Here is a 24,902-nt window from a genome sequence, read left to right as displayed (position 1 = left end):
TTAAACCCAGAAGAACTGTGGAAATATCTCCAAGATGCTTGAAGCTGCAGTACACAAGAGTTTTAGGCACTTGTGGAAAAATACTAAAAAGTTATATATAAGTTAATATTAATTTATTTCTATTTCCTAAATCACTTCAACAGTTGGTGTTATTTCTGCTGCGTCCAGAAGAATAAATGCATTTGTTATTTAACATTGTACTAATTATTAATCCACAAAAATGTTTATTCTAATGCTGAAATGTTTTTTCAGAATCTACCGGGTTTTTTTTTTTTTATTCAACTCTTTTTACGTAACTAGTTGCATTTACAAATCCGCGAGTAGCACTGTAAAATGTATCTATTGTTTACACAAGTGCAGCATAATGTTTTCGCGTTTTGTCCCTTCCTGGTCGCCGTTGAAGGGTGGAGGGACACGTGACCTGCATTGCGATAGCGTCCAGGAACAAAACAAACCCTCAAGAACTGACAGCTCTACTAAAGCTTCATGGCTGACTGACAGCTACTGTTTAAAAGACTAATATAACGTAATATCTTTTAGGTGAGTTATACTAAGCTTTCTTTCACACGGGGTGATTCTGAGATTAATTTGAGAGCGAATCAGCAATGTTAGCAGGGGTTATGTGTGTTGATCCCCTCCTGCCTCCAATCTTATGATGTAGCTATGTCGCTTTATTTATTTTTTACTACAAATAGCAGCTTCTTTGTGGAAATAACTAATCTGTTCTCTGATAAAAAAATATAAGGAAAGTTAAAACATCTGGATGTGAATTTTTGTTCGGGCTCTTGAATGTTTTGTTGCTGTATGTTGTCTTCAGTTGTCTACCTGCTGATACTGATGGCTCTTACCGCTAGAATTTTCGCTGTGTTTTACTTTTTTTGAGTATTGTTTTCTGTTGCAACATGAATGTTAATATTTTATGTGATAATTTACTTATCCCCATGTTGTTACAACCCTTGTGTCTTTCTTTGCTAAAGCGCTAAGGATCTGTCTATCTTAGATGATTGTAGTGCCATAGAAAGTTGTTACAAACCCATGGCATTCTTTCTTAAGCAAAACACAAAAAAGGATGTCGCTGTATGTTGAGCAATGAAAGTCTCAATTATTTTTCACTTTCACTCTATCTTCTTTCCATATGAAAAGTAACTGAGACTGTTATTCTGCAAAGCTTCTCATTTTGTGTTTCACGGAATTTAAATGCCATCTCTCCTTTAAAACTTGTTTATTGCAGGACTCTGTGTGGATCTAGGGAAATGGAGTAATTTTATAACAGTAATGTGGATACCTGTTTGGAAATGGAAGCTGTAAGACCAAAAAAGTCAAAGTCCAAATCCAGTGGGAAGCCACAGGTAAAACTCACCCATATACTTCTTTTATTACACATAAAATTTTAAGAGTTTAGATCTTGTTTTCATTAAAGGTGCAAATTTGTCACAATTCTAAAGAGAGTTGTGCTTTATTAACAGGTCAAAAAGGAGAGACAGGCAGAGAGTGTTAAACAGCCTACAGGACCTTCAACACCAGTTAATGAGCCAGCGCCAGCTTCTGAGTTCACTGATGTCCCCCTTAGCCTTTCTTATGTGCCTCCAGCTCCTGATCTGAAACCACCCACCATTCAGACCTCACTAGACCATAATGACAAAGCTGAAAAGGAGCAAGACCAAGTTCTCTTGTCAAATACGACTGAAATAGTGAAGAAACCATCTTGCAATGAAGAGAAAGAGCATAAAACGGCATCACAAGAAACAGCACCTCAGGTGGACCGTGCTTTTGCACCCGTTCAGTCCTTTCAAAGTGATCCCAAACCTCTTAGTGCAACACTTGAGCCATTTAGTGTCCCTTCTATATATCCATCTATCCCAGCTGCCTGCTCTGAGGCTCAGCTTTCAGAAGACTCGTATTCTATCACCTATGGACTGTTAGATGCGTCTTGTATGACAGTGGCTTCTGAGGGACAAGTAGCTCCGGCTGTTCTTCCTCTGGCTAACCAGGAATCCTCCCCACCCAGCTTGGTCCCCGTGGAGGTCGCTGACGTGGAGAGACCCAGGGAGAGGCTTTACCCAGAGCTGCCCAGGACCTGCCAGTCTGTGAAGCCTTTCACTAGCGAGCAGCTACGTACGTGGGAGCCTGGTTCTTGGTTGGAAAACGTGGAGATTCATGAAGCAGAGTTCCAGAGTCTGGCCCACCAAGAAGGACATGAGCTGTACGAGCTGCTGCTGAGCTACTGGAGGTGCCGTAAACAGCTGACACAGGCCCAGACCGAACTGCAGGCTGCTAATTCAGACTGCAAAAATGTGCAGAATCGCCTGTGGAGCTTCAAGGATGAAAGGCTTTCGTTGCAGGTTTGTCATGTTTTGGTTTTTTTTCTATCTGCTAGCCTCTCTGTTTTTCTTTTATCTGTTAACCTCTCTGTCTGTCTGTCTGTCTGTCTATCTATCTATCTATCTATCTATCTATCTATCTATCTCATAACTATCTATCTCATAACTAACTATCTATCTCATAACTAACTATCTATCTATCTAACTATCTATCTATCTATCTATAAATCTATAAATATTATTCTATTAAAGGCTTTAAGTTTAAGATGTCAAGACAACCCATATGTCTGTTTGTCATTTTGTCTAATGTTCTATCTGTCTGCTATTCTGTGTAAATATAGTTCTATTAAAACCTATAAACCCAAATGTCAATTCCTCAATATTTAAATCAAAAAGAATTTCTTTGAATATCAATTTATTTGAATTATTTTTGTAATTCTGTATCCTGTTTGTTACCTCCTTTCCTAATCAATAAAATGTTTGTTTTTTTTTTTGCTGACTTTTAGTATCGTAATTTCTAGTCTAATAAAGTTTTATAATACGTCCTTTTTTTATAGAGTGTCCCAGCTACTTAAGTCACACCATGCCTTAATCGTAAAATGCATTGCATTGGTCTATTTTATTCATGACAAACACACCTGTTTGCTTTACAGGGTGTGTGTGCGGATCAGACCAAGGTATTTGGCTATCACTGCTACCAGCAGGTGACAATAAATGAGGCTGCATTAGCTGAGCTGAAGCATCTGTTTTCTGCGAAAGCCGAAATTCTCCATCAGACAGTGGCCCTGCACTCCTACACCTCCATCCTGTCCCGTCTACAAGTGGAGTCTTATCTCTACCGCTTGCTCAGCAGTAACCCCACCACCAAGAGTGTGGCAGTGCAAGATACAAGCACAGGCAAGTCCACACTGATAAGTCCAGACATAAAACATAAAGAATTTGTTAGTTTACACTGTTGCTAAAGAGTACAAGGACTGTCAGAAATACTTTCATATATTGGTCTGATGAAAAATGTAATATTGAGACAAGTTAAATTGAATAAATAAAAATTCTGTATTCTTTGGAATTAGCTTGTTCTGTGTTTGTGTATTCAGCAGGCACTTTTAACCAAAGACTGGGTCAAAACTGATAACTCTATTACTTATTTTGCATTATCTTTTTCTGTTCATACTGATCATTGAAAAAGGATAACATTACTGCTAAAGGTGAATATGCTGTTTAATTTTGAATATCATGCTGTCTGTTTATTTTGTGTGTGTGCGTGGTTTGTTTTGTATTGAATTTCTCAGTTAGTCCAAAGTCTCAGCCCTCTTCTTTGCAACCACTGAAGGAAAGCATCAGTGTGCTGTTCATTTTCACCCGACGGGTCCTTGATGATTCTCAGTTTCAGGCTGACATACATCTGTGGCTTCAGATGCTGGTAAAGACTCCCAATATCCAGCTAATGTATTGAGAAATTACCATTTTATACATAAAAATAGTACACAGCTATTTTAAAACGTATTAATATAATATAATATCGATCGTATAATTTCAATCAAAAAAATAAACACAGCCTTAATAAAGCATAAGAGATTTTTAAAAACGTAAAAAAAAATACTTCTGAACATGGATTTTGTAATATTTATATAAAATATTAATAGCTGTAAATAGCTTTGAAATATTGTAAATATTCTATACTGATGGTCTTTAATTTGTTTATTGTAAGCCAAGATTGCAATATTACTATAGAGATGAAAGGAGCTAGGTTAAAAGATCTATTTTTCTCCATCCAGGTGTCTGTGCTTCATCAGGTTGGTTCTACAGGAGATCATCTGTTTATCCTAAATCACCTGCTCTGCTGCCCTTCAGGCGTGGGGAAATGGGCTGTGCCATTCTTACAGGTACTGAAGCAGAGCCTTGATATGTGACTCAAATGAGCTGAAACAATAGTAAATGTTAACAGGGAAATGTAAAAGAATATGTTAAAAAATCTCAAATATCTGCTTGTCTTATTGAATCTGCTTTCCCTTCCATAGATCAAAGTATTGGATAACCCATCTGGAGTGTATCATTTTATGCAGGCCCTGGCTATCCTCATGTCTCCAGCGAGGTGAAAATTTGCTATACTGGATAATGAGATTTTGTCTTTTAATATTATTTGTGTTATTGTTTATATTATCACCATTGAGTACAACTTGAAAAGCTGTTGCTTGGGTTTAAACGAGTTATAACTAAAAGCATGAACTGGAGAAAATGACATTTTGGCTTTTCAATATGGTGACATGCAGGCACCGTGCAGACTTCCTGGGACACATGAAGCCCAGTGACGCAAAGGGCAGCAGCAGTCTCACAGGGCCTGCATCTGGTAACTGGACTCTAGTGGATGAGGGGGGAGAGGAGGTGAGGGGTCATCATGAACCTGATATTTCTGCTCAGCCCGTGTCAATGCTTTATTAAAAGACTGTCCCAACTCAAATTGATTTTCTAATTCGGATTAAATTATGCAAATGAAAAACTGAAGCATTTTTAATTGTTTGCTAATGGATTCAGACCTCAGTGCAGGAATCAGTTACATTATTGCTTTAACTTCTGATTAGACTTTACAGCCCGCTGTTTTGACTCATGACTTCTGTCAGCAGATCAAAAGTGTCAATATTTGTATCTCTTATGTAACCACCAAAAAAACCTTAGTTGTGGTTATGACTATACACTATACGCCCATGTAAATGCCTACTATAAATTTCCCAGGATGAAGACCCAGAAACAAGCTGGATGCTGCTGTCTGAAGATGATCTGGTTTCCCTGTTCTCTCAGTTTCCCTTTGATGAGCTCTTCAAACACTTACTGGGTATCTGCTCTAAAGGTGAGACTGCCATTCCCCCCCGTAAATGAACTGTAACAGCCAGTGCAGTGCAAATCTGGTTCTCCTTATTTACTGGTCAGTAGATTGTATGGTATTTACCTTATATTAAAACGAAGTTTACCCAGAAAGACAAGTTATGTATTAATTTACTCTCATGTGACATTTTCTATAGAATGCAAATGGAAAAAATGTGATTAAAAACGTATTGGCCATTTTTGTCTACGTAAGAAGGTGAATGGGCATCCTAAATAAAAAAAAACTTAAAAAGCCATTTCCCCTAATACATAGAAATCCTTAAAACAGTTGTTTGTATATTAAAGTTGACATTTCATACTGTTTATAACTAGTTGACTTGTTAAATGTCACTCTTGCCAATAGGTGACTATCAGCCTCAAGCCACCACCAGTCAAAAGATGATGAAGATATTTGCATTTGCTTCTTCACTGGTCGAACTGCTTGCTGTCGGTTTGCAGACTTACAACAGAGCACGCTATCGCCAATTTGTGAAGAGAATTGGTTACATGATCAGGTTTGTAAGCTTATTAAATCATATTATTATTATTTTATAAGTTTCTTAAGTAACCCTGCAAATAATAGATGTTATTATCAGTGTATTTTTTTCTTAAATTATCAGTATTTTGGTTTTCAGTCATATTTAACTGAACAGTAATTTAGGTTTTTTTTTCTCCTTATTCTAGGATGACGCTCTGTTATGTTAGTGACCACTGGGCACAGTACATCAGCCTGACAGGTGTGAGCAGGACCACCATGCAGGAACAGTCCTTTTCAATGGAGAAGCTGCAGGTGGAGTTTGACCATCTCTTCCTGAGAGCAGTTCTTCATGTGCTCAAGGCCAAGAGGTATAGAGCCATTTCAGAACTGGGGTCTTACTTAATTAGTAAACATGCTCCAGACATTAAACTTTGGTGCCAAGAAGGGAGAAGCATGTTCACATCTTGGCCTAATTGTGCCCTGATCCTATTGTCCCTCTCTCGCCATAATTATTTTCTTTTTCCTCTTTGTTTGCTGTCAATAAAAGATTTACTTAACTATACACAGCTCTTTCTGAAACTGTGCCTATTTAACTAACCCTTTACTGGTTCACAGACTTGGCATATGGCTGTTCATGTCTGAGATGCCGTATGGCACGTTATCCAGCTCCATGTTGTGGAAGATCTTCTACATCATGCAGTGTGCAGAGATGGACGGCCTGGAGAAGCTAAGCTATAGTTTGAGTGCTGAGGACTGTATCCAGGGCCTCAGAGGTGAGCACATCTGATGATAGTGAACACAAAAGGAATAGTTGACAGCGCTGGTTCTCAGCCTTTCTGACTTTACATATGTCCAGAACCGAGTCATCAGGAGAAGTTCCAGTGCTGGCTGTCAGAGATAAACAGCTCAGATGGAATCTGCCTGTTGACAACATTTGCACATATGGCGCAGCCCAGACGTACCGACGTAGACCCTGAATTTGTCAAGAATATAGTGCTAGAAATTTACGAGGTGACTTCACTTTTTTCTGAACTCTTACTTGAAGACCTTTTTGATGAATCATTATCTAATTATAACAATCATCTATACGGTTTAAGTTAGTTTGATTACTCTTTGCTTTAAGGTGTCCTATGTTAGTACCACCACCCGTGAAATCTTTTCTAAAGTTGGCCGAGAATTGTTGGCGGCTATAGCGACCGCTCACCCTCACATCATCTCTGTGCTGTTGGAGAGACTGAGAGAAACTATAGAGAAAGTGGGCATGGTGAGTGAACTACAGCATCCATCAGTCCACCAAAGACATAAGAACTAATCAGAGACTGGTAAATAGCAACAATTAAGCAAGATACACTAAATATGCATTCTGTACAGCTGATGCAGATGAAGCAGAACAGAACAGGTTTCTGGATACAATTTGAAATGTTTAATCTTGTTAAAATTGTGTCAGTCATGTCATGAGATGCAGAACTCTATATGTAATAGTTCTATGAACTATGAACCAATTTACAAATGGCGACACATTTTTACATAAAGAAAAATGTGGATAGCAGAATGGATTCTGATTGGCTGTCAGTGTTTGTGTCGTTCATCAGCTGGAAAAAAGTAATTCAGAAACGTTCTTTTACTTTGAGGACCATTTTTAGAACTATAGTGTTATCTTTATTGTTAAAATGGTGTGAATGAGCTTTGAAGCTACTTTTTTCTACTCTGATTATAATGATCTCTCCAGGTGTCACTGTACCTTTTCAAGGAGTTGCCCCTGCACTTGTGGACACCAGCTCGAGCTGAGGTGGGCGTGATCCGAGATTGGCTGTTAAACTTCAGTCTCACTGCTGTGGAGAACCGGTTAGCCTGCATCATACTAGAGGGCCTCAACTGGGGATTTCAGCTTGTGAGTCATGAATATGGAAAGATATGCTCTGATTTATTATCTGGATACAATCTAATTCCTTGCGTGATTATTCTTACTATTAAATTAGCTTTTTTTATGTGTTGTATATAAGTATAACTTACTCTCTCACCAACAGAATGGTTGCCTCATTTTACCAGCATCTTTGCATAGTGAAGTTGCACTTTTGGTGATTGAGGCATATCAAAAATATCTCACAGACAAACCATATGGTGGAATCCTCTCAGAAGGCATCAAACAGGTATGGTTCACATTGTGAAATAAGGCTCCTAATCAACATTGATTGTTATCGGCATTTATAAGGCTTTCTTTTTGTTTATGTATAATGCATAATGAAGCAAAAACATATATTAAATAGGCTATATTATTCTTTGCATTTATTCACCTTCATTTATCAGCAGAAATAATAGCCAAATGTTTGATTAGCTTTTTAAAAGATTCCTTAAAAAATGAACATTATCTTCCTATTGTCATTTGTATTGTCATTTTCTGCATGACAACTCTCTGTAGGTGTCTTACCTGGCCAATGTGGTGCGGCTCGGCCAGACTCCAGAATCGTCTTTTAACCACTGGGCCTGGGATCTGGTTCTTAGGCTAAAGCTCCATGTCAATGAAATAAGTCCTCAGGATGCCTGGTGCCCTCTTCCCTCCTCCGGTGCCCCCAGTGTGCCTGAGATCACAGACTCTCCCACAATGCACCCAGTGTTCAAAGCAGTCAAAGCAGGCATACCCATCGGCTGTTTTCTGGCTATTGACATGACCACCATCGGGCACAGGTTTGTAAGGAATATACTCTTAATATGATTGTAATGTTTTGGTTCTTATGATTCTAATAGATAAAGTGTACTGACTATAAATTGACTAATTCATCAACAGCAATGTTTCAAGATGGGACAAAATCCAAATCTGGTAACATAATTTAATTTTCAGTGTTTTGTATTTGACAGTTTAGAGAAGTTCTGCAGTGACGGAATATCTCTCCTGAAGACTCTGGTTCAGTCCCGTCATCTCAAAGCTGTAGTGCACATACTGGAAAACATTCTTCCTCTGGTCTACCACTGCCAGTTCTACCTGCTCAAAAATGAACAGTTAGTGACATTTTTGCTTATATTATCATATATTTATCACTCTCTGTTAGACATTACATTATCACTTTCTGTTAGGCAGGACATCATCCTTGATTATTTTGTAGTAATTGTTGTAGGTATTTAAGCAGTGCTAAAGCTTTTCTCTAAATGTTAATCAGGTTTCTGAGCTGCATCCAGCTCTTCTTGCAGCTGGATAGTGGGACTCAGGGTGTGACCCAGCAGGTTACACAGAAGGTGGCCCAGCATCTGATTGGCACCTCTACATGTGAGAACATCAAACTCCTTAACAGTGTGATCCAGGTGGGATTTTGAAATGTCTTAATGTGTTAAATTGAGATTTACACCATCATCTAAAAGCCTTCCATTGATGTATGGTTTGTTAGGATAAGACAGTATTTGAAGTTTTTCAAATCATGTTCTTAGCAAAAAAACAAACAAACGAATTAAAACTTTTTATGTATTTTTGGTAGGAAATTTACAAAATATATTTATGAAACATGATCTTTACTTAATATCCTAATGATTTTTGGCATAAAAGAAAAATCAATCATTTTTACCCTTGATTTTGACAATGTATTGTTGACTATTGCTATAATTATATCTGTGCTACTTATGGCTGGTTTTGTGGTCCAGGGTCACAGATATATATACTGGGTGCTTCTTACTGTTTTTCTTTATCATCTGATCCAACTCACTAAGTAAAAACATACATTACATGTTATTTTAGAAAATGTTTAGGAGAGTCTCCTATGCTCACCAAGGCTGCATTTATTTGATCAAAATACTGTAAAAGTGGAAAAAAAATTTTTTTTATATATATTTTAGTATTAAATTTATTTCTGTCATGGTAAAGCTGAATTATCAGCAGCCATTACAGCAGTCTTCCATTTCATGTTTCCTTAGAAATCACTCTAATATGCTGACAGAAATTTCCGAAAGTTCAAAAGAACAGCATTTGTTTGAAATAAAGATCTTTTATAATGTCAGAAATGTCTACCTTCACATTTGATTGATTTTATGAATCCCTGCTGAAACAAAATAATTTAATTCAAAATAAAGTGTCAGTTTTCTCACTGAATATTAATACAAATTTAAATACAAAACCTGAACTTGAAGGTTTTTAAGATCACGGAAAGATCTTCCTGTCCTCAGGCTCATACTCTGGAGAGCTCCAGGCCCGGGCGCGTTGGTGCAGTAGCTGTTCTTGAGTTCTGGCTTCAAGTTTTGACAGAACAAAACCTCTGGCATCGAGACAAAGCCGTTCTCTTCCTTCTGGACCACCTGTGCCGTGCTGCATTTCTTCACCAACAAGAGGAATGTCTCCAGAAACTTCTCTACCAACAACATAAGGTTTTCTACTCTTGGATTTGTTGCTACTTTCACCAAATGTCTTAAAGCAAACTACTTAGAAATATATATCTTTGTTTTGGCTTTTAGAGTGCTTTAGGTTACCATGGAGATAAAGGTTTGCTGTCATCTCTTATGGGCTGGATAGTGGCAGGAAACATCACTCCATCCTTCATTGAGGGCAGTTCTCTCACTGGAGAGGTATGTACACGTTACTGCTTAAAAAGCACATCTACATTTGATAACTTTTAGTCATAATTTCACTCTTCATGTGTTTATTGTGCATTAAGGTGTGGTTTGCCTGGTTGGTTCTCAACATGGAGACAATATTTGAGGAAGACTCACAGCTGCGACGCTGTGTGGAGCATGAGCTCCTCTCCAACCCTGCATACACACCAGATCAGGCTCTGAAGGTACACTTCTTGTCATGCTCCTGTGTAATTATCATGCGCAGTCACATCAAAGAGAACATTTCAAGTGCACGTGAAATTACCACGGAATGTTAAAATTGTTTCAGATTGCCTAGATTTTTCCCTTTGTGGGTGATTCTTTAGAGTAAAACTCATCTACCTGATACATAAGTCAAGCCCCTAAGGAGGCGTAAAACAAACAAGAGATGTGAGGGCAATGCAAGCAAATGAACTGACTTTTTTCTCCTAACTCATGTCCCATGTTCCCTTTTCATAGGCTAAAGTTTGCCTTTAAAAGTTCATTTTGTTTTAGTGATTATATATTTAAGTAATTTAAAAAAATTCTTGCAATTTCTAAAATTACAAGAAAAAATGCATCTATTAATCATGAAAGTATACATCAAGTTTGGGTACCTGTACATTCGTAGTGCAATAAACGTGAAGTTCATTATCCTCTTTTTTTTTCCGGTTTGTCAGAAAGCCCAGGTGCGCCTTAAGCTTCAGGTTGTCCCATCCCTGCAGAGACTGATGATTTATCGCTGGGCTCAGCAAGCTTTAGCTACCCCAGCAGACCATCCACTCCTGCCTTTGGTGTGGCAGAAGTTTTTTCAACTTTACCTCCGTCAACCTGGACCAGAATTTGGGTATGTTAAACAAAAGCATTGTCTTTATTTGTCTTGTCTCATGTCTAAACTTTATTTTAAATATCATCATGCCATTTGACTTCACTAAAATGCAGTTGTTACATAATGCATGTTGGATTCTAAGTACATGTTGTACGTGCTATATTCAAGTGAAAATGTTCACCCTGTTCCTTTTTCCTTCCTTTTTTCTCCCTCCCCCTCATTTCCCTTTTTGTACTCCTTTCTTATTGATGATTTCACTCATTTCATGTTCCACCAGATTTTACTCTAAGCTTATGTAGCAGTACTGATGACTCACAAGACTGATGTTCCAGCTCTTTGACTAACTTCTATGTTCTGTTCTCTGATATGTGTTGAACATAATGTCAGATGCATTTCATATCCTGTGTTTGTCAGTATATTATTATTTTTGTATCTCCGTAATACCAGTTTTTATTACATGATTCTAAAACTTAACTTCACAATCCCACAATGACCCACTCAAGGGTAATTCTGCAGTAATTGCAAAATAATTTTTTGTTTGGTTATGTGTATTTCTGCACCCTTGCCTCAGTTGTTTTTTTCACACCATCAGACTGGAGGTGAAAGGTTGTATTGGACGGCGTTACTTCCATAGTGCAGCCCATCTATCCTTGTTGAAATGCCTGAGACATCGGCTTGTTGAAGTGTGTGACTTCCACCATGCTGCTAGTAAGGCTCTGAAAGTGCCCTGCTCAAGCGGTGAATCCAGTGATGGTCTGCTGACCCCAGGGACGCCCATCACCCAGTACATGACCTCTCCTGAGCTGCACACAGAGCTTGTGCGGTAATGTTCAGAGTTTTGTTCACTCAACATCCGTTGTTCTATTTTCTATTGTGTACAATTTAATATTAAGCATCTAAGTGAAACTTTCATTGGTATTATTTTCAAGTTGTGTGTACTTATGTATTCTTAATAGGTATTACACTCAGGTTCAACATAAAATAAAGTGAAACCATTTTTGGTTATATTTAATCTAATGTATTTAATGTAAATAGAAACCCTTATATTCAGCCATATCTAATGTCTAACTCTTGTTGTTTAGGCTCTTCACAGTGTTTGCTTTGTGGTTGGATGATGAAAACCTTCTGAAGCAAGAAATTTACTTGCCTTCTTTGCCAAAGCAGTATGACTCTCATCGCCTAGCCAAAATCATGCAGCGCCAGCAGGTGAGGGTTTGTTTGAGTCCAGCAGAGTGCATTCTTTCCAATCTTTTTTATCTGTAAGAGGTCTGAGGTTTGTGGATGGCAAATGTTTTTGTGTTTCGTATGTTTTATATCCATGCCGAGGCTGCATTTCGTGAAAAATATTGTAAAAGCAGTAATATTGTGAAAGATTTTTATCATTTAAAAAAAAAAATATATATAGGTTTATTCCTGTAATTGCAAAGCTGAATGTTTTGCATCCACTACTTCAAGGTTAAGTGTCACATGATCCTTCTTTCAAGTATTCATTTAAATAGAAATCTTTTGTAGCAATGAAGATGTCTTTATTTTAAATTGATTGCATTTATACTAAATATAAGCATTCATTTATTTAAAAAAATAGTAGTGTTATTGTTTAAACATATTTTACACATGCTTTCTGTAGACATTTGGAAAAAAAGTGTAATACATTTTTCGTAGCTTCAAAAGATATGGTGGTGAAAATGGTCAAAATTGAACATACTGTTTGTAATCAGATATAAGAGCTAGAAGAGTTACATTTGTATTAATCCCTTATCAGTGTATGGAAAAAATCATTAAAACATTTTCTGATAAAAGTCATGTACGTAGATAAGCTTTTATTTAAAAGGTTATTTTTTTTTGTTGTTGTTTAGATGCATATTTTCAAATGATACTGAAGATGTCTTTGACACAAAATATTACCAGATATGAATTGATGTCTTGTCTGTGTGATTCTGTGTAGGAGGTGTGGATGGAGCATGTGGACATTGAGCGAGTCCAGCATGAGCTGCAGGAAGTGCTCAGTCTATGGTCAAAGGTCAAGAGTGAACCTGTGCTCTCCCAGAACACCAGCTCCTCCATCTTCACTGACTTCATCAATCCTCTGGCTGGTAGCCCACTTTCCACTGATAATCATGCTCTGATGTCTGGATTCTCTTATTTAGTCAGAATATGAAAACAGGATTACTATTTAGGAATGTTACAGTTGTGTTCTTCAGGCACGTTCATTAAAAGCTAGCATGACTTTCTAAATCAGAGACTGCGTTTATGTTAAAAAAATCAAAACAACAAAAACTGTAGTGATTTTTACAGTTTGCTGTACAAATACTGTTCCTCGTTTTTTTGTTTTTGTTTTTTACAGCCAGGGAGCGTATTCTCACTCACCTGAGAAAGCATGATGCCCCCAAGGGGGCGCTGTTACTTGTGCCTGTGAAGGCTCCAGTGCCTGATATTCCCACTGAGAGTCTGTCTGATGAGAAAATCTCCACTGCCTTAATTCAGGAAGACCTTGCTAAGCTCCAGCATCAAGCCAAGTAAGACTTGTAGCAAGAATGTTTTGACTGATAAACCAGTGTCAGAACTCACTTACAGCCCATAAGTGCATGTTAAGTAAGTCTTCAGTGCCATGATTAAAAACCGTTGCCTCTCGAATTACTCCATGATAAGATGTAGTGCTGTATTGTGCCTAATGATGTTGTAAATCACAACTGCGTTCTCTTCTCAGGTTTGCAACTGTCCGGGAGACACAGCATGTCGCTCTAGACAGTGAACTACTAGAGGTGTTGCCGCAGCTCTACATAAACCGAGAAGACCAGCTCTCAATGCAGTTAGAGTGCCGTGGAAAAGGTGGACAACCCTGCCAGGGTCCCGCTCATGTCACTGTAAAGGTGAAAAGCTGCAATTTCTCTCCTGCTCTGTACTTGTTCTCTATACGTTTTCAAATGTATGAGATGAGTCATATTCAGACGCCTGATAAAAGTTGTTTTTATTGTACATGGAGAGGGTCATCTTATTGATGACACTTAATACCTTTCACTAGGGCTGCACAATTATGACAAAAATCGTAGTTGTCGATTACTCCCTTGAAATTGTAGTTGTGATTTATTAATTCCGATTTATCATGATTTAAACTGAATAATGTTTATATCATTGTGGCACCGCATGCCATATATTTACATATATTTACATAAAATATATATATATATATATATATATATATATATATATATATATATATATATTCCCATTCCCCTATTTTTCTCTCTAACTAAAGTCTTGTTTTTTGCTGCATTGATATTATAAACGATTTCGGCAATACTACATTTTAATGAGCTCTCTCTTTGTCCCTCATTGTGTTCTGCAGTACTCAAGAATGCACAAACTGGATCCAGTGCAGAATCAGATCCAGTGCCTGAAGAGTGATATTAAACAGCTGCAGGCTGATGGAATCAAAGCTCCTCCTCAAAGTCTGGCTGAGGCGGCTGTGCACACAGAGAACTTCATCACGTCAGTACCCACTCAAATCAGTTTATAAACTTTCTGCTTTTGTATCACTAAATGTGAATGTTTTCTTGTTCAGGGCCTTGGTTAATGCCTACAAACTAAATCCATCCCCTGGCATACTGAAGGTGGGCATCGCTGCTTTCTATCAGATCGTGTCATTTGTGTGCGAGGACACACAGAGACATCCACCCACACGGCAGTTTTTCACATCCTGTATAGAGATCCTTGGTCAGGTATCGTTTTCACACTATGCTACATTATTTCAGCTCTAATTTTAAAATGCAATGATTTTATTTTTATTTAAATTGACTTTTTTGTTGTATTATATTTATAACTCAATTCTTAAAATTACATAACAGTGTCTCTTTGACTGTAGGTCTTCATACGGGATGTCCGATCAGAATGTAAACAAATGCTGAAGACCATCTTGCTCAACAGACACCTCTGTAACCTTCTCTCACCCTACTTCACTCCAAACGCCTCTCCTGCAGAGCTGGTCTCTCTGTACGAGGAAGTGGTCAACACGCTCCACATAGACAGTGGCGATGTCATATTCATGCTCCTCACAAAAGTAATTCACCTTCATTGAATAATGTTATAAATGTTTATCATGCTGGTTGAAATCGAAAGCGTTACGGGTTAAAAAGAATTAGCAAAATAAACATTCTTAATTCAATAAACAAAATAGCATTCTTTTAGAGGATTTTTATTCCATGAGGGAAAGACTTAACTGTTTTGTTTTAAATTATGTGAAGCAGTGCTGTCATATGTTATTAGCATATTTCCATATCAAAACCCTCAGAGAAGTTTACGAAATTATTTTTATGCAGAAATAACTGAAACAAAAACAGTCTCATTTAAATGTACAAGACAATCTGCACTCTCCAACCACCTCACGCTGGATCCTTCACATGGCCCTCTGAGACTTTGACTGCTCTACTTTTTGCTTTTGAATGTGTAGCTCATGTTTGCAACTTAAAAAGAAAAAATGATATTGAACAGTCTGCTCTGTTTCTAGTTTGACTTGACTCAGTGGCTGTCGGTGACGCAGCCTCAGTTTTCTGAGCGTAGCCGGTTGATGGAAATAATCCATCAGGCTCTGTGCACCTGTGGCCTAGAGCCTGAGCCTGAAGTCCTCATGCCCTTTAACATCTTCTGCAAGCATTGGACAGAACTGTTGCTTTACCAGTTTCCAGATCACTACAGTGACTTCCTTCGTCTGCTCATGCAGAGTATGTCTTTCCTTCTCTTTGACCTAGACTAATGCATAGTGGGGGGGGGGTTTCTTCACAATGAAATCCTGACATAACCATCCTAATTTATTTTCATTTACTTGCAAAACTTATATTTTAGGCTACAATCGTTGGTTTTAAAAAGATATTATATCTGTGTATTAGATCCAATGTCTGCTAAATTATATTTTTGGAAGTGTTTGGAAGTCTAAATTAGTCCAGATCCACTTTTATAGATTTGATTAGCTATAGATTTTTGTCATATAGGACTTTTTCATGTGTCTAAGCATCCTTTTTTTGCCCTTATCTAGTAGTTTAGCATGACATTTGTAATCATAATTTATAAACATTAAGTGTAAATTACAAAAACTACATATTAAGGATTTGCCAAAAGTGAAAATATACTGTAAATTATTTTCAGAATAATTTGTGTTTAGAAAAATTGACTCTGTTCACTTCCTTGCAGGCTCTGCTGAGCAGCTTCTCAGTCCAGACTGTTGGAGAACATCACTAAGAGTGCTGGGATGTTCTCCTCATCCCAAGATAAAGACAAACAAAATCCGCTCCATCCTGCTCTCCCCTCAACAGGTATGGCAAAGCATTCCTTACTTATTTCTCATGGTCTAATTAGTGATAAATGCTTCAAACGAAGCCAGAAAATTAAAAGTGTACTTTGGTTTTCTAGGTGGATGAAACAATTGAATGGCTCTCAAAGTACTTTCTGAAGCTCCGTCTGTCTAACGGGGACTTCAGGAGCTTTGGTCTCCTCTCAAAATGGGGACCGTACATTGAGGAAGTCAAGTTGTTTTGGGAAGATTTGATTACCTACGTCATTGATCTGGAACTAAACAATTGCAACAAAGAACCAGTAGGAAGTGCAAGACTGGTCAAAGGTAATTAAATAATTTTATTTTTCTCTTTTGCATAGCAGTCAAATACTTTTATAGTCCAGTCAAAAGTTTGGGGTCAGTAAGATGTTCCTTAAAAATGTTCCACAGTTTCCACCATCACTTTACTATCACAGCAATGATTTACATTTTAAATAGTGTAGTGCTGTCAAAGAGTAATCACATCCAACAATAAAGTTTTTGTTTACATTATATATGTGTGTATTTATTAGAAATAAATAAATACAAACACATGCATGTGTATAATTAATCTATTAAATATATTTATATATTATAATAAATATGAGTATATAAATGTATAAACAAATATTTAAAAATATATATATTTATTTTGATATATATTTAATATACTGTATATGTATAATATATACATTTTATTGCGATTAATAGTCTGAGAGTACTAATTTTAATTTGTGTTCAAATAGAAATAATGTTGAGACCATATTACTGTTTTACTGTATTTTTTTATCAAAAAAATGCAGTTTTGGTGATCATAAGAGACTTATTTGAATAAAAATTTTAAAATAATCTTTTGAACATCTGTGTATACGTCTGCATAGGAACTATTTGTATGTTTAAATTAATTTATGTTAAATTCTTCTTGATGTAGCTCTTGAGAGCCTGCATGCAAAAATGGCCAAACTGTTTGAACCGTGGATTCTGGTCCTTGACACTGAAAACACGAGGTATGCTTTGATGTGCAGATCAGCAGTTTGGTTGTTATAACACTGATGACAGACGTGATGAGTAATGACTCTCTTGTATATGTCACAGTCATCCTCGCTGTTCTCCATGGCTTGAATCTGATGCCGCAGCTGCAGCGAGCTTAGTGAGCTTATATGCACACTTGATGGAGAGCATGCATGAGAAATTCAAAGGTAAACATCCTTGGAGAAAACGACAACACAAGTGATTCATGATTCATTCAACTGTTTTTCCAGCTTTTGAAATACATGTGGAGTTCAAAATCAATCATTGTGAATCCATAATGTTTTTGGTGCAGATCGCTTGTTGCCAGGACAAAGAGGAGCTCTGTGGTTTCATCTCATGCATTACTGTGAGACCTGCACCTCTCTCAAGATGCCAGAGTACCTGCTGTACACCTACCACACTGAGTACAGCCGTTTGCCATGGAAGGACCTGCATCCAGATCAGACATTAATGAACCAGTTTTTCAATGTGAGATTTACAGAAATCCTAAATGACCTGTAATTACCTGTATATGGTTGAAAATGTCCACTCTTCAGTGTCACTTGATCTTTTAAAAATCATTCTAATAGACTGATTCGGTGCAAAAAAAATTACTTACCTCTTTATTATTATTAATGTTGAAAAGTGTCATACTGCTTAATATTTTTTTGTGGAAACTCTGAGATTTTTTGATTAATGGAAAGCTCCAAAAAACTGCATTTATTTCATCAAGACATTATGTAACATACATCTTACTGTCATTTTTGTTCAATATAATGCAAAAAACAAATCATATAAATGACAAATCCTTTGAATGGTTGCAAAGCAAATATTTAATTACTTCCAAGGTAGTCTGATAAATAATTTAGTGAAGATGACAGGAATCAATTTTCTGTCTTGCACTATACAAAAATGAATCATTAAATAGATTGTAAATTGATTACATTTTGTGCTGTTCAGGTGGAGAGGGGAAGTCCAAAGAGTTGTTTCCTGTTTATGGGAGAGCTGCTGTGTGAGGTGAACTGGGTCAGTGTACTGAGTGACTCCCTCAGCCCTCAGCTGAGCCCCTCAGCTCAGACGATGGTGGTTTCTGTCCTCTATCTGATGGTGTTTCTGGCCAAAGAGGATCTCAGCAAACCTGTAAGTGGTCCCCTGTTTACTCTAACCATCTTCAATGGCCTATTAGAGGTTAATTTACCATGATTTACTTCTACAGGAGTCTTCCGTCCTCAGTCTGCTGGACCAATCAGCCTCTCTGCCTTGGCACCTAGTAGATTTTCCTTCTTATGAAAATGTCACACGCTATGTCAGCACCCATTACCCAGCATCCCTTGTTCTCAGTCATGATACTTCCTCACAACATGTCATCAAATTGCTTAGAATGGCTGCTGGATTTGGGACGACCACACAAATGTTACATCACAAGGTTAGATGACACACTGTCGTCAAATACTGTAAATTGCTGTAAACCCCTTTTTTACAGCGTTGTGATTTGTATCCGTTGTGTGATTTGTGACTGTTAGGACATGACTTTAAAGTGCCAAGCCTTCCTTCACTTAATGGTGCAGTTCCTGACTTCTCTGGATCAAAATGGAAACATAAGTCTTGCATCTCTGGAGACAGAAATGGAGAAATTACTGGAGTACATTGTCATTTTCAACCCTCCTGGTGAGGAGAATGTTTCGTTTCTCTTTCATATTAATTTTCTTTTCACGTCCCTCAGCAAGCCCTTTCATTCTCTTTATTGTGTAACATTAATTTTTAGTTCTGTTTACCACTGGATTTTATAAGAATGAAAGCAGTTGTTTGTTTCAGTAGCACTATGCTCACACTGCACACAGTTCTGGTTTGTTTTTTTAGAGTGACTATATATTGGTATATTGGTTGCAGTAGTAATGACACAGGCACTGACACAGTGCCAGGGGTGGGGGGAAAAAAGAAATTAGAGATACAAATACTGTAGAAAATGAATGTAGAATAAGACATTCCCAAAACATTTGAAATACCTTATACTAATTTGCATTTCATATTTTTCCAACATACAGACATATGTGCATAGAGTAGCTTGTCAGAAATGAAATAAGAGAATCTTGTGCTTTGTTAAATCAGTTTGCCATGTATCCAAATAAAAGGATTACATGCCGAGATACAGCAATATTTTTTAAAGTCATGTATCAAATAATAGAATCCATCAATGATTTTAAGATGTACTAAGCACTTTTTCACACTTCATAAGAATAAAAAAAATATTGCTGTATCTCGGCATGTAATCCTTTTATTTGGATACACGGCAAACTGATTTAAAGAATTGAGTTTTTTGTTCTTTGGTGGATTCTGTCTTAGAGCAGCTTGTGCTGTAATTCCTTTTTAATTAAATGCAAGAGCAGATGAGGAACATGTGTGTTTACTATCTATTCTCCACCTGAATCTGATTTTTAATCTGTTTTCAAACCAAATACAAATGTAGGTTTTAATAGTGTTTATCTATTCATTCATTCGCTAATTAAAGATTTTTTATGTTTCTGAAAGAGTCCCTTAATAGAAATAGTATTAGTAACATCTTGAAGAGATTGGTCACACCAAAATGAAACTTCTGTCATTAATGACCCTCATGTTGTTCTAAACCCGTAAGACCTTTGTTCATCTTCAGTATAGAAATTAATATATTTATAATGAAATATAAGCGCTTTCTCACTCTGCATAGACAGCAATGCAGTTTTTTTCAAGGCTAAAAAAGGTAGCACGAACATTGTAAACATCTTACATCAGTGGTTCAGCCATAATTTTATGAATGTATAAGAATAGTTTGTGAGCAAAGAAAACCAACAACCTTATTCAACTATTTCTTCTCTTCTGTGTCAGTCTTTCATGACATGATTTCACAGAAGTATCACTAAAGGTTGAACCACTGATGTCACATGGACTATTTTGATGATGTCCTTACTAAGTTTCTGGGCCTTCAACAGCTGTGTTGCTGTCTATGCAGGGTCTTAAAGCTCTCTGATTTATATGGGTATATAGCAATGGGTAAATGATGGGTTTGGAACAACATGAAGGTGAGTAATTAATGACAGAATTTTTTTTTTTTTTTGTGTGTGTGTGAACAATCCATTTAACACAAAACAAAACAGGCAGTAACAGTATCTCTCTTCATGTTGAGAGAACTTAACGTGTGATATTAATGTATCTCATTCTCACGTTCAGAGACAGACCTCCAGCAGCGGCACATGGCCACCTGCAGTCTGTTTTCGGAGATGCTGACTCTGCTGAATGAAGCTGGCATATCTACTGCAGAGGGACTCGGGACCAAACTCCACTCCTGGGTGGAAAAGCGAGCTCGGGGTCCTTTGGTTCTCCCCCTGCTAACCGCTGCGTGCAGATGCCTGGCTTCAGTGCGTCATATGACAAGAACCACTGAGGCCTGTATTCTGTCCTACTTCGCTGATGGTAATAATAGCTCATACTTGTTCTGGGCTTAGTCACAGATTTTAAACGGTCTGACTGCGTAAGCCTTTAGGAATTATTCCTCTCCTTAATCACATTGTTAGGACCATAAAAGCAAACATCTGTGCTGAATCAAAACATTTGCATGGAGCCGTTTTATAGGACAGTGAGTTTTAGTGTCTTATAAATCTGTCCACAACTTCTAGTGATATCTTGTGTGTTTCTTTCAGGTGGATGTGCTGACCAATACTCTGGTTGGGGGCCCATCCTTGTCTCTCTTCAGGTTCCTGAACTAACCGTTGAGGACTTCATTCAGGAAAGCCTGAATCTGGGCAGTTATCTCACGCTTTACGTCTACATCCTTCAGAGGCTGAACCTGGAGCAAACCCTCCTGAATGAGAAAAAGACCTTAATGCTGCTCAGCACATGGATCAGTCAGGTCTTCCCCAGGTAAAATACATTTTATCACATATATAAATGCCGAAGGACACACAGAAACCTTGACAGGAAGTAGTGTAGGATTGCCGAAGTTACTGCAGGGTTCCCAAATTCCCAAATAACATTTGTTTTATTTTAAGTGCTTATTTTCTGAGTATTCGTGACCTAAGCGAGTATGTCGTCTGTTCCTGCAGTGGTCCAGCTGATGAGGCAAAGCTGTTTTTATGGTGGCATAAATTCTTGGAGCTTCTGCAGATCCAGGTGGATCAAGAGGACACCTGTGCACTTGATACTTTGATTCTCACCTTAATGGCATTCCAGAACCGTGTAGCCCAGCTCAGTGAGGAAAGACTGAACTCAGGCATCCTGGGAGCCATAGGCCTTGGGAAGAAATCCCCACTTTCTAGCAGGTGAGAGAAAATTGAGAAACAGCTAAAACTGTTTTTTAATGTCCAGATCAGAAGTAATAGAGACGTGAAAGGTCAGTTGTGTGAATTGCATGATTCACAATTTCAGTTCTTCCTTTTTCAGGTTTCGGGTTGTGGCACGCTGCATGTCAGCGTTTTTGTTAGTTCAGGTGCCCTCAGAGAAACAGCTGCGTCTTCATCCAGGAACAGAGCTGCAGCTCTCATCTAAAGCCCAACAGGTACATTTTGTTGGTTTTTATGTCTATGTTGAATTTGGAAAAAAAAATAGGTTATTTAGATGTGGATGTATCTTAGATGATCATTTGTTATAGTGCAAACAAATGTCTAGTAAATCATGCTGTACCTTGAACAACTGCTCTCATTTTTCAGGCTTTATCTGTGCTGGAGCAAATGCTGAGTAATAAGCAGTATTCAGAGCTGCATGTGTCTGTGAACCAGGCCATTCAGTTCATCAAGTACCCAGGTCATGGCTTGCGTGACAGCAACGGTCTTTTGACCCTCCTAGTCAATGCACTTTTCACTGACTTTAATTATCTAGACATCATCCGTTAGCTATCTCCTCAAAACAAGGGTGGGCTCCTGCTGTCAAGCTCTGTGAAGCCCACCAAAAACTCCTGGAGAACAGATCTAGCTCCAGGTGAGATGAAGGTGTTTACTGTGAAATGACAGAACTCATTGTGAGCAATGCATTAAATCAAGTGTTTAAACACTGAGGCAGTGGTAGTTTCTTCAACTCTGCGTAAGGTTATAATTCATATCCGATTACACAAATTTTCAATAATATCACACTTGCCCTTCTTTTTTTTTTAAAGTAATCTTTAAAGTAACTGAATCTTCTGTGTTTCAGACCAGAAATCACACACAAACATGTCCACGCAGTTCATGAACTCATTACAACATTATATTCATTTATGTAATTTATTTTAGAGTGGCGAGGATTTTATGATGTATGTATGAGGATGTTTTAGACCTCCCATGTTTTTGATGATATCTGATGATAATCCACTGAAGCTCAGTGTAGTTATACCTCATAGCATGATTTTATTTATTTGCACAACGAATATTCTGGTGGATTTACAAAATATATATATATTTTTTTTTTTTCCCTTAACAATAGTGTGCGTTTTTTTTTGAGCTCATGCAAATAAACCAATAATGGCTGGACATCCACATTTCAATCCTAAGAATTGATTTTTATTTTTTTATTTTAGAGATGAATATGTTTCTCACTGCATTTATTATTTGTACGGAGGCCAGCAATGTCCAAACGAGATGAACTGCTCCAGCATGTGATCTGCCTGATAAGTGCACTTAGTTTTTTAGTGGTTTTATTTTTTTAACAGAAGTGCTCCCTTAAAGAATGTTCACAACTGACATCACACATTCCTTTCCTTATTTTAAATTGTTTGTTGTTTCACCGCAAGATGGATGGTATTATATCATATAGGCATGTGCAATTGAGTGAATGTGCTTGCTGCTCTATTTGCTTAGATGCATAGAGCTCATTTCAGAGCTAATATTAATTGGAGTTAAGAGAAAATCTATTTCTGTGTTGCACTATTGCCAACATGGTGTGTCTATATTTGGTTGTAGTTTTATTGACTGGAGATTATAGGTCAGCCCTTCTGGGGATTCACTGCATGCTTTTATAATACAGTCAGAGGTCATTTTCTATATTTCCTCATACCACAACATTCACTGATTTCCGTAATTGTTTCAGCATAAACATGTTCATTGAATTTGTGGTCATCATAACTCTTTAGATCTTCCCCGGGCAAACAATACAATACAATATGCTTAAACATTAACCATAATTAAATCCCAAAATAAAATGAATATGATATGCATATCGACAATGATATTAATGATAAAAAAAAGAAAAACAAGCACATCGCTGAATTATTGAAATAACCTGTACATTTATGTAAATGTACAGTGCAAAAAAGTCTAATGTTTTATATAACACGACTTGCCTTAAGTTGTGTTTTCAATGTAATATTGTTTTCCTCTTGTGCCATAATTGCTCTTCTGTTGTCTGTTATAAAATGCAGTGTCAAAAAATAATATGTTGTGTACATGAAAATGTAAATGATAATCAAAGTCAATAATACCCAAAATCAAAAGACAAGTGTGTATGTGGTTTCCTCGTGTGAAAAGTGACAGCGTTGGCCCCAAAACTCATAGAATTAGGACTATAAGTAAAATCCATATTAATGTGACAAATAGTTTCGGTCAGTCTTACTCTTCTTAGGCAAGTGTAAGACAGAATTCACATCCCAGGATATATGGCAGTTGCCATGGCGATCTCATCCACTTTAATAGATGGTACAGAGGGAGTGTTATCAGGGTACCCAGACAGCAGATGGGAGACTGAGATGTGGCATGCCAGTGTCTTTTCTTATGTTTAGCTGTTTATACATTCTGTCACATCTGAGCCAGAATGACACGCTGGAGTATCTGTGAATAGTAGCTGTGCAGCAGCGCTCGTGCACGTATTAAAGAAGTAAACAAGAGAATAAAAAATGCATATGCTTTGAGTTCTGCATCAACTCCCTATGGGTTGGCACTAGTGTAAACATGTAAGATTTGAACTTTTTAATAACTCCAAAGACGTTTTCATCCCGAAATGCATGTTGATACAAATGAATAGCAGCTTATGGTGATCTGACCGCGTGCCATCAACTTATGCAGCTTATATCTAATGCAGTGCCAGCTGGAATTCTGACGCTTCTCCCACAGTCTACCACATTTAATTACATATCTCATTTGATTCATTTATTTATTATTCCCAGCTCTGCAGCCTTATATTAAAACCTCACTTTTTATGAATGGTAAATGATGGCTTATTCTAAGGGCTCATACAAAATAATAATAATAATAAATCTTTTATAAATATGTACATTCTACACAACCATTCATTGTGTCACAAGATCTTTCAGAAATCATTCTAATATGTGACCCTGCGCAACTGTTCGCGCCCCTATTGGTGTGATGGTCTAGGAAAATAAAGGACGCACATAACGGGAGAAATAAACCTTTTGAATAACATCCGAGAACGGGGAAGAAGAAAGAAACCAAAACAATACGAGGTTTTTACTACAAACCTCGCGCGTTCGCTTTATTAACTGGGTCTTGCCAAAAAAATATGATCGTGAGTGAGTCAATATATATACATATATATACAGGTTGTACAAACGAAACAAACAGAGAGAAGAAAAAGAAAACAGCGGTGCTAAAT

At 37.4% G+C, this 24,902-nt stretch overlaps 1 protein-coding gene across 1 annotated transcript; it reads left to right on the top strand.

Moving 5' to 3' along the window:
* The first annotated feature begins 408 nt into the window (after window positions 1-408).
* epg5 (ectopic P-granules autophagy protein 5 homolog (C. elegans)) lies at window positions 409-23,789 on the top strand. Its single transcript, XM_043239504.1, has 45 exons — window positions 409-540; window positions 1,232-1,349; window positions 1,467-2,342; window positions 2,975-3,218; window positions 3,611-3,741; window positions 4,097-4,204; window positions 4,340-4,413; window positions 4,592-4,703; window positions 5,052-5,166; window positions 5,545-5,695; window positions 5,865-6,026; window positions 6,274-6,431; window positions 6,515-6,669; window positions 6,782-6,922; window positions 7,388-7,549; window positions 7,686-7,808; window positions 8,078-8,343; window positions 8,515-8,655; window positions 8,814-8,955; window positions 9,808-10,005; window positions 10,093-10,203; window positions 10,293-10,415; window positions 10,890-11,056; window positions 11,631-11,861; window positions 12,121-12,244; window positions 12,984-13,131; window positions 13,383-13,554; window positions 13,746-13,908; window positions 14,385-14,527; window positions 14,601-14,757; window positions 14,901-15,095; window positions 15,543-15,756; window positions 16,223-16,344; window positions 16,442-16,649; window positions 17,275-17,350; window positions 17,439-17,542; window positions 17,668-17,843; window positions 18,315-18,494; window positions 18,571-18,780; window positions 18,878-19,022; window positions 20,559-20,801; window positions 21,029-21,248; window positions 21,431-21,646; window positions 21,768-21,882; window positions 22,034-23,789. The coding sequence occupies exons 2-45, from the start codon at window positions 1,296-1,298 to the stop codon at window positions 22,214-22,216; spliced, it is 7,659 nt and encodes a 2,552-aa protein (XP_043095439.1). The 5' UTR covers window positions 409-540; window positions 1,232-1,295; the 3' UTR covers window positions 22,217-23,789.
* The last annotated feature ends 1,113 nt before the right edge of the window (window positions 23,790-24,902 follow it).

The sequence above is a fragment of the Puntigrus tetrazona genome, chromosome 5 (assembly GCF_018831695.1).
Source record: "Puntigrus tetrazona isolate hp1 chromosome 5, ASM1883169v1, whole genome shotgun sequence".
In the NCBI taxonomy this organism is placed as follows: Eukaryota; Metazoa; Chordata; class Actinopteri; order Cypriniformes; family Cyprinidae; genus Puntigrus; species Puntigrus tetrazona.
This window is presented reverse-complemented; position numbering and strand designations above follow the sequence as displayed.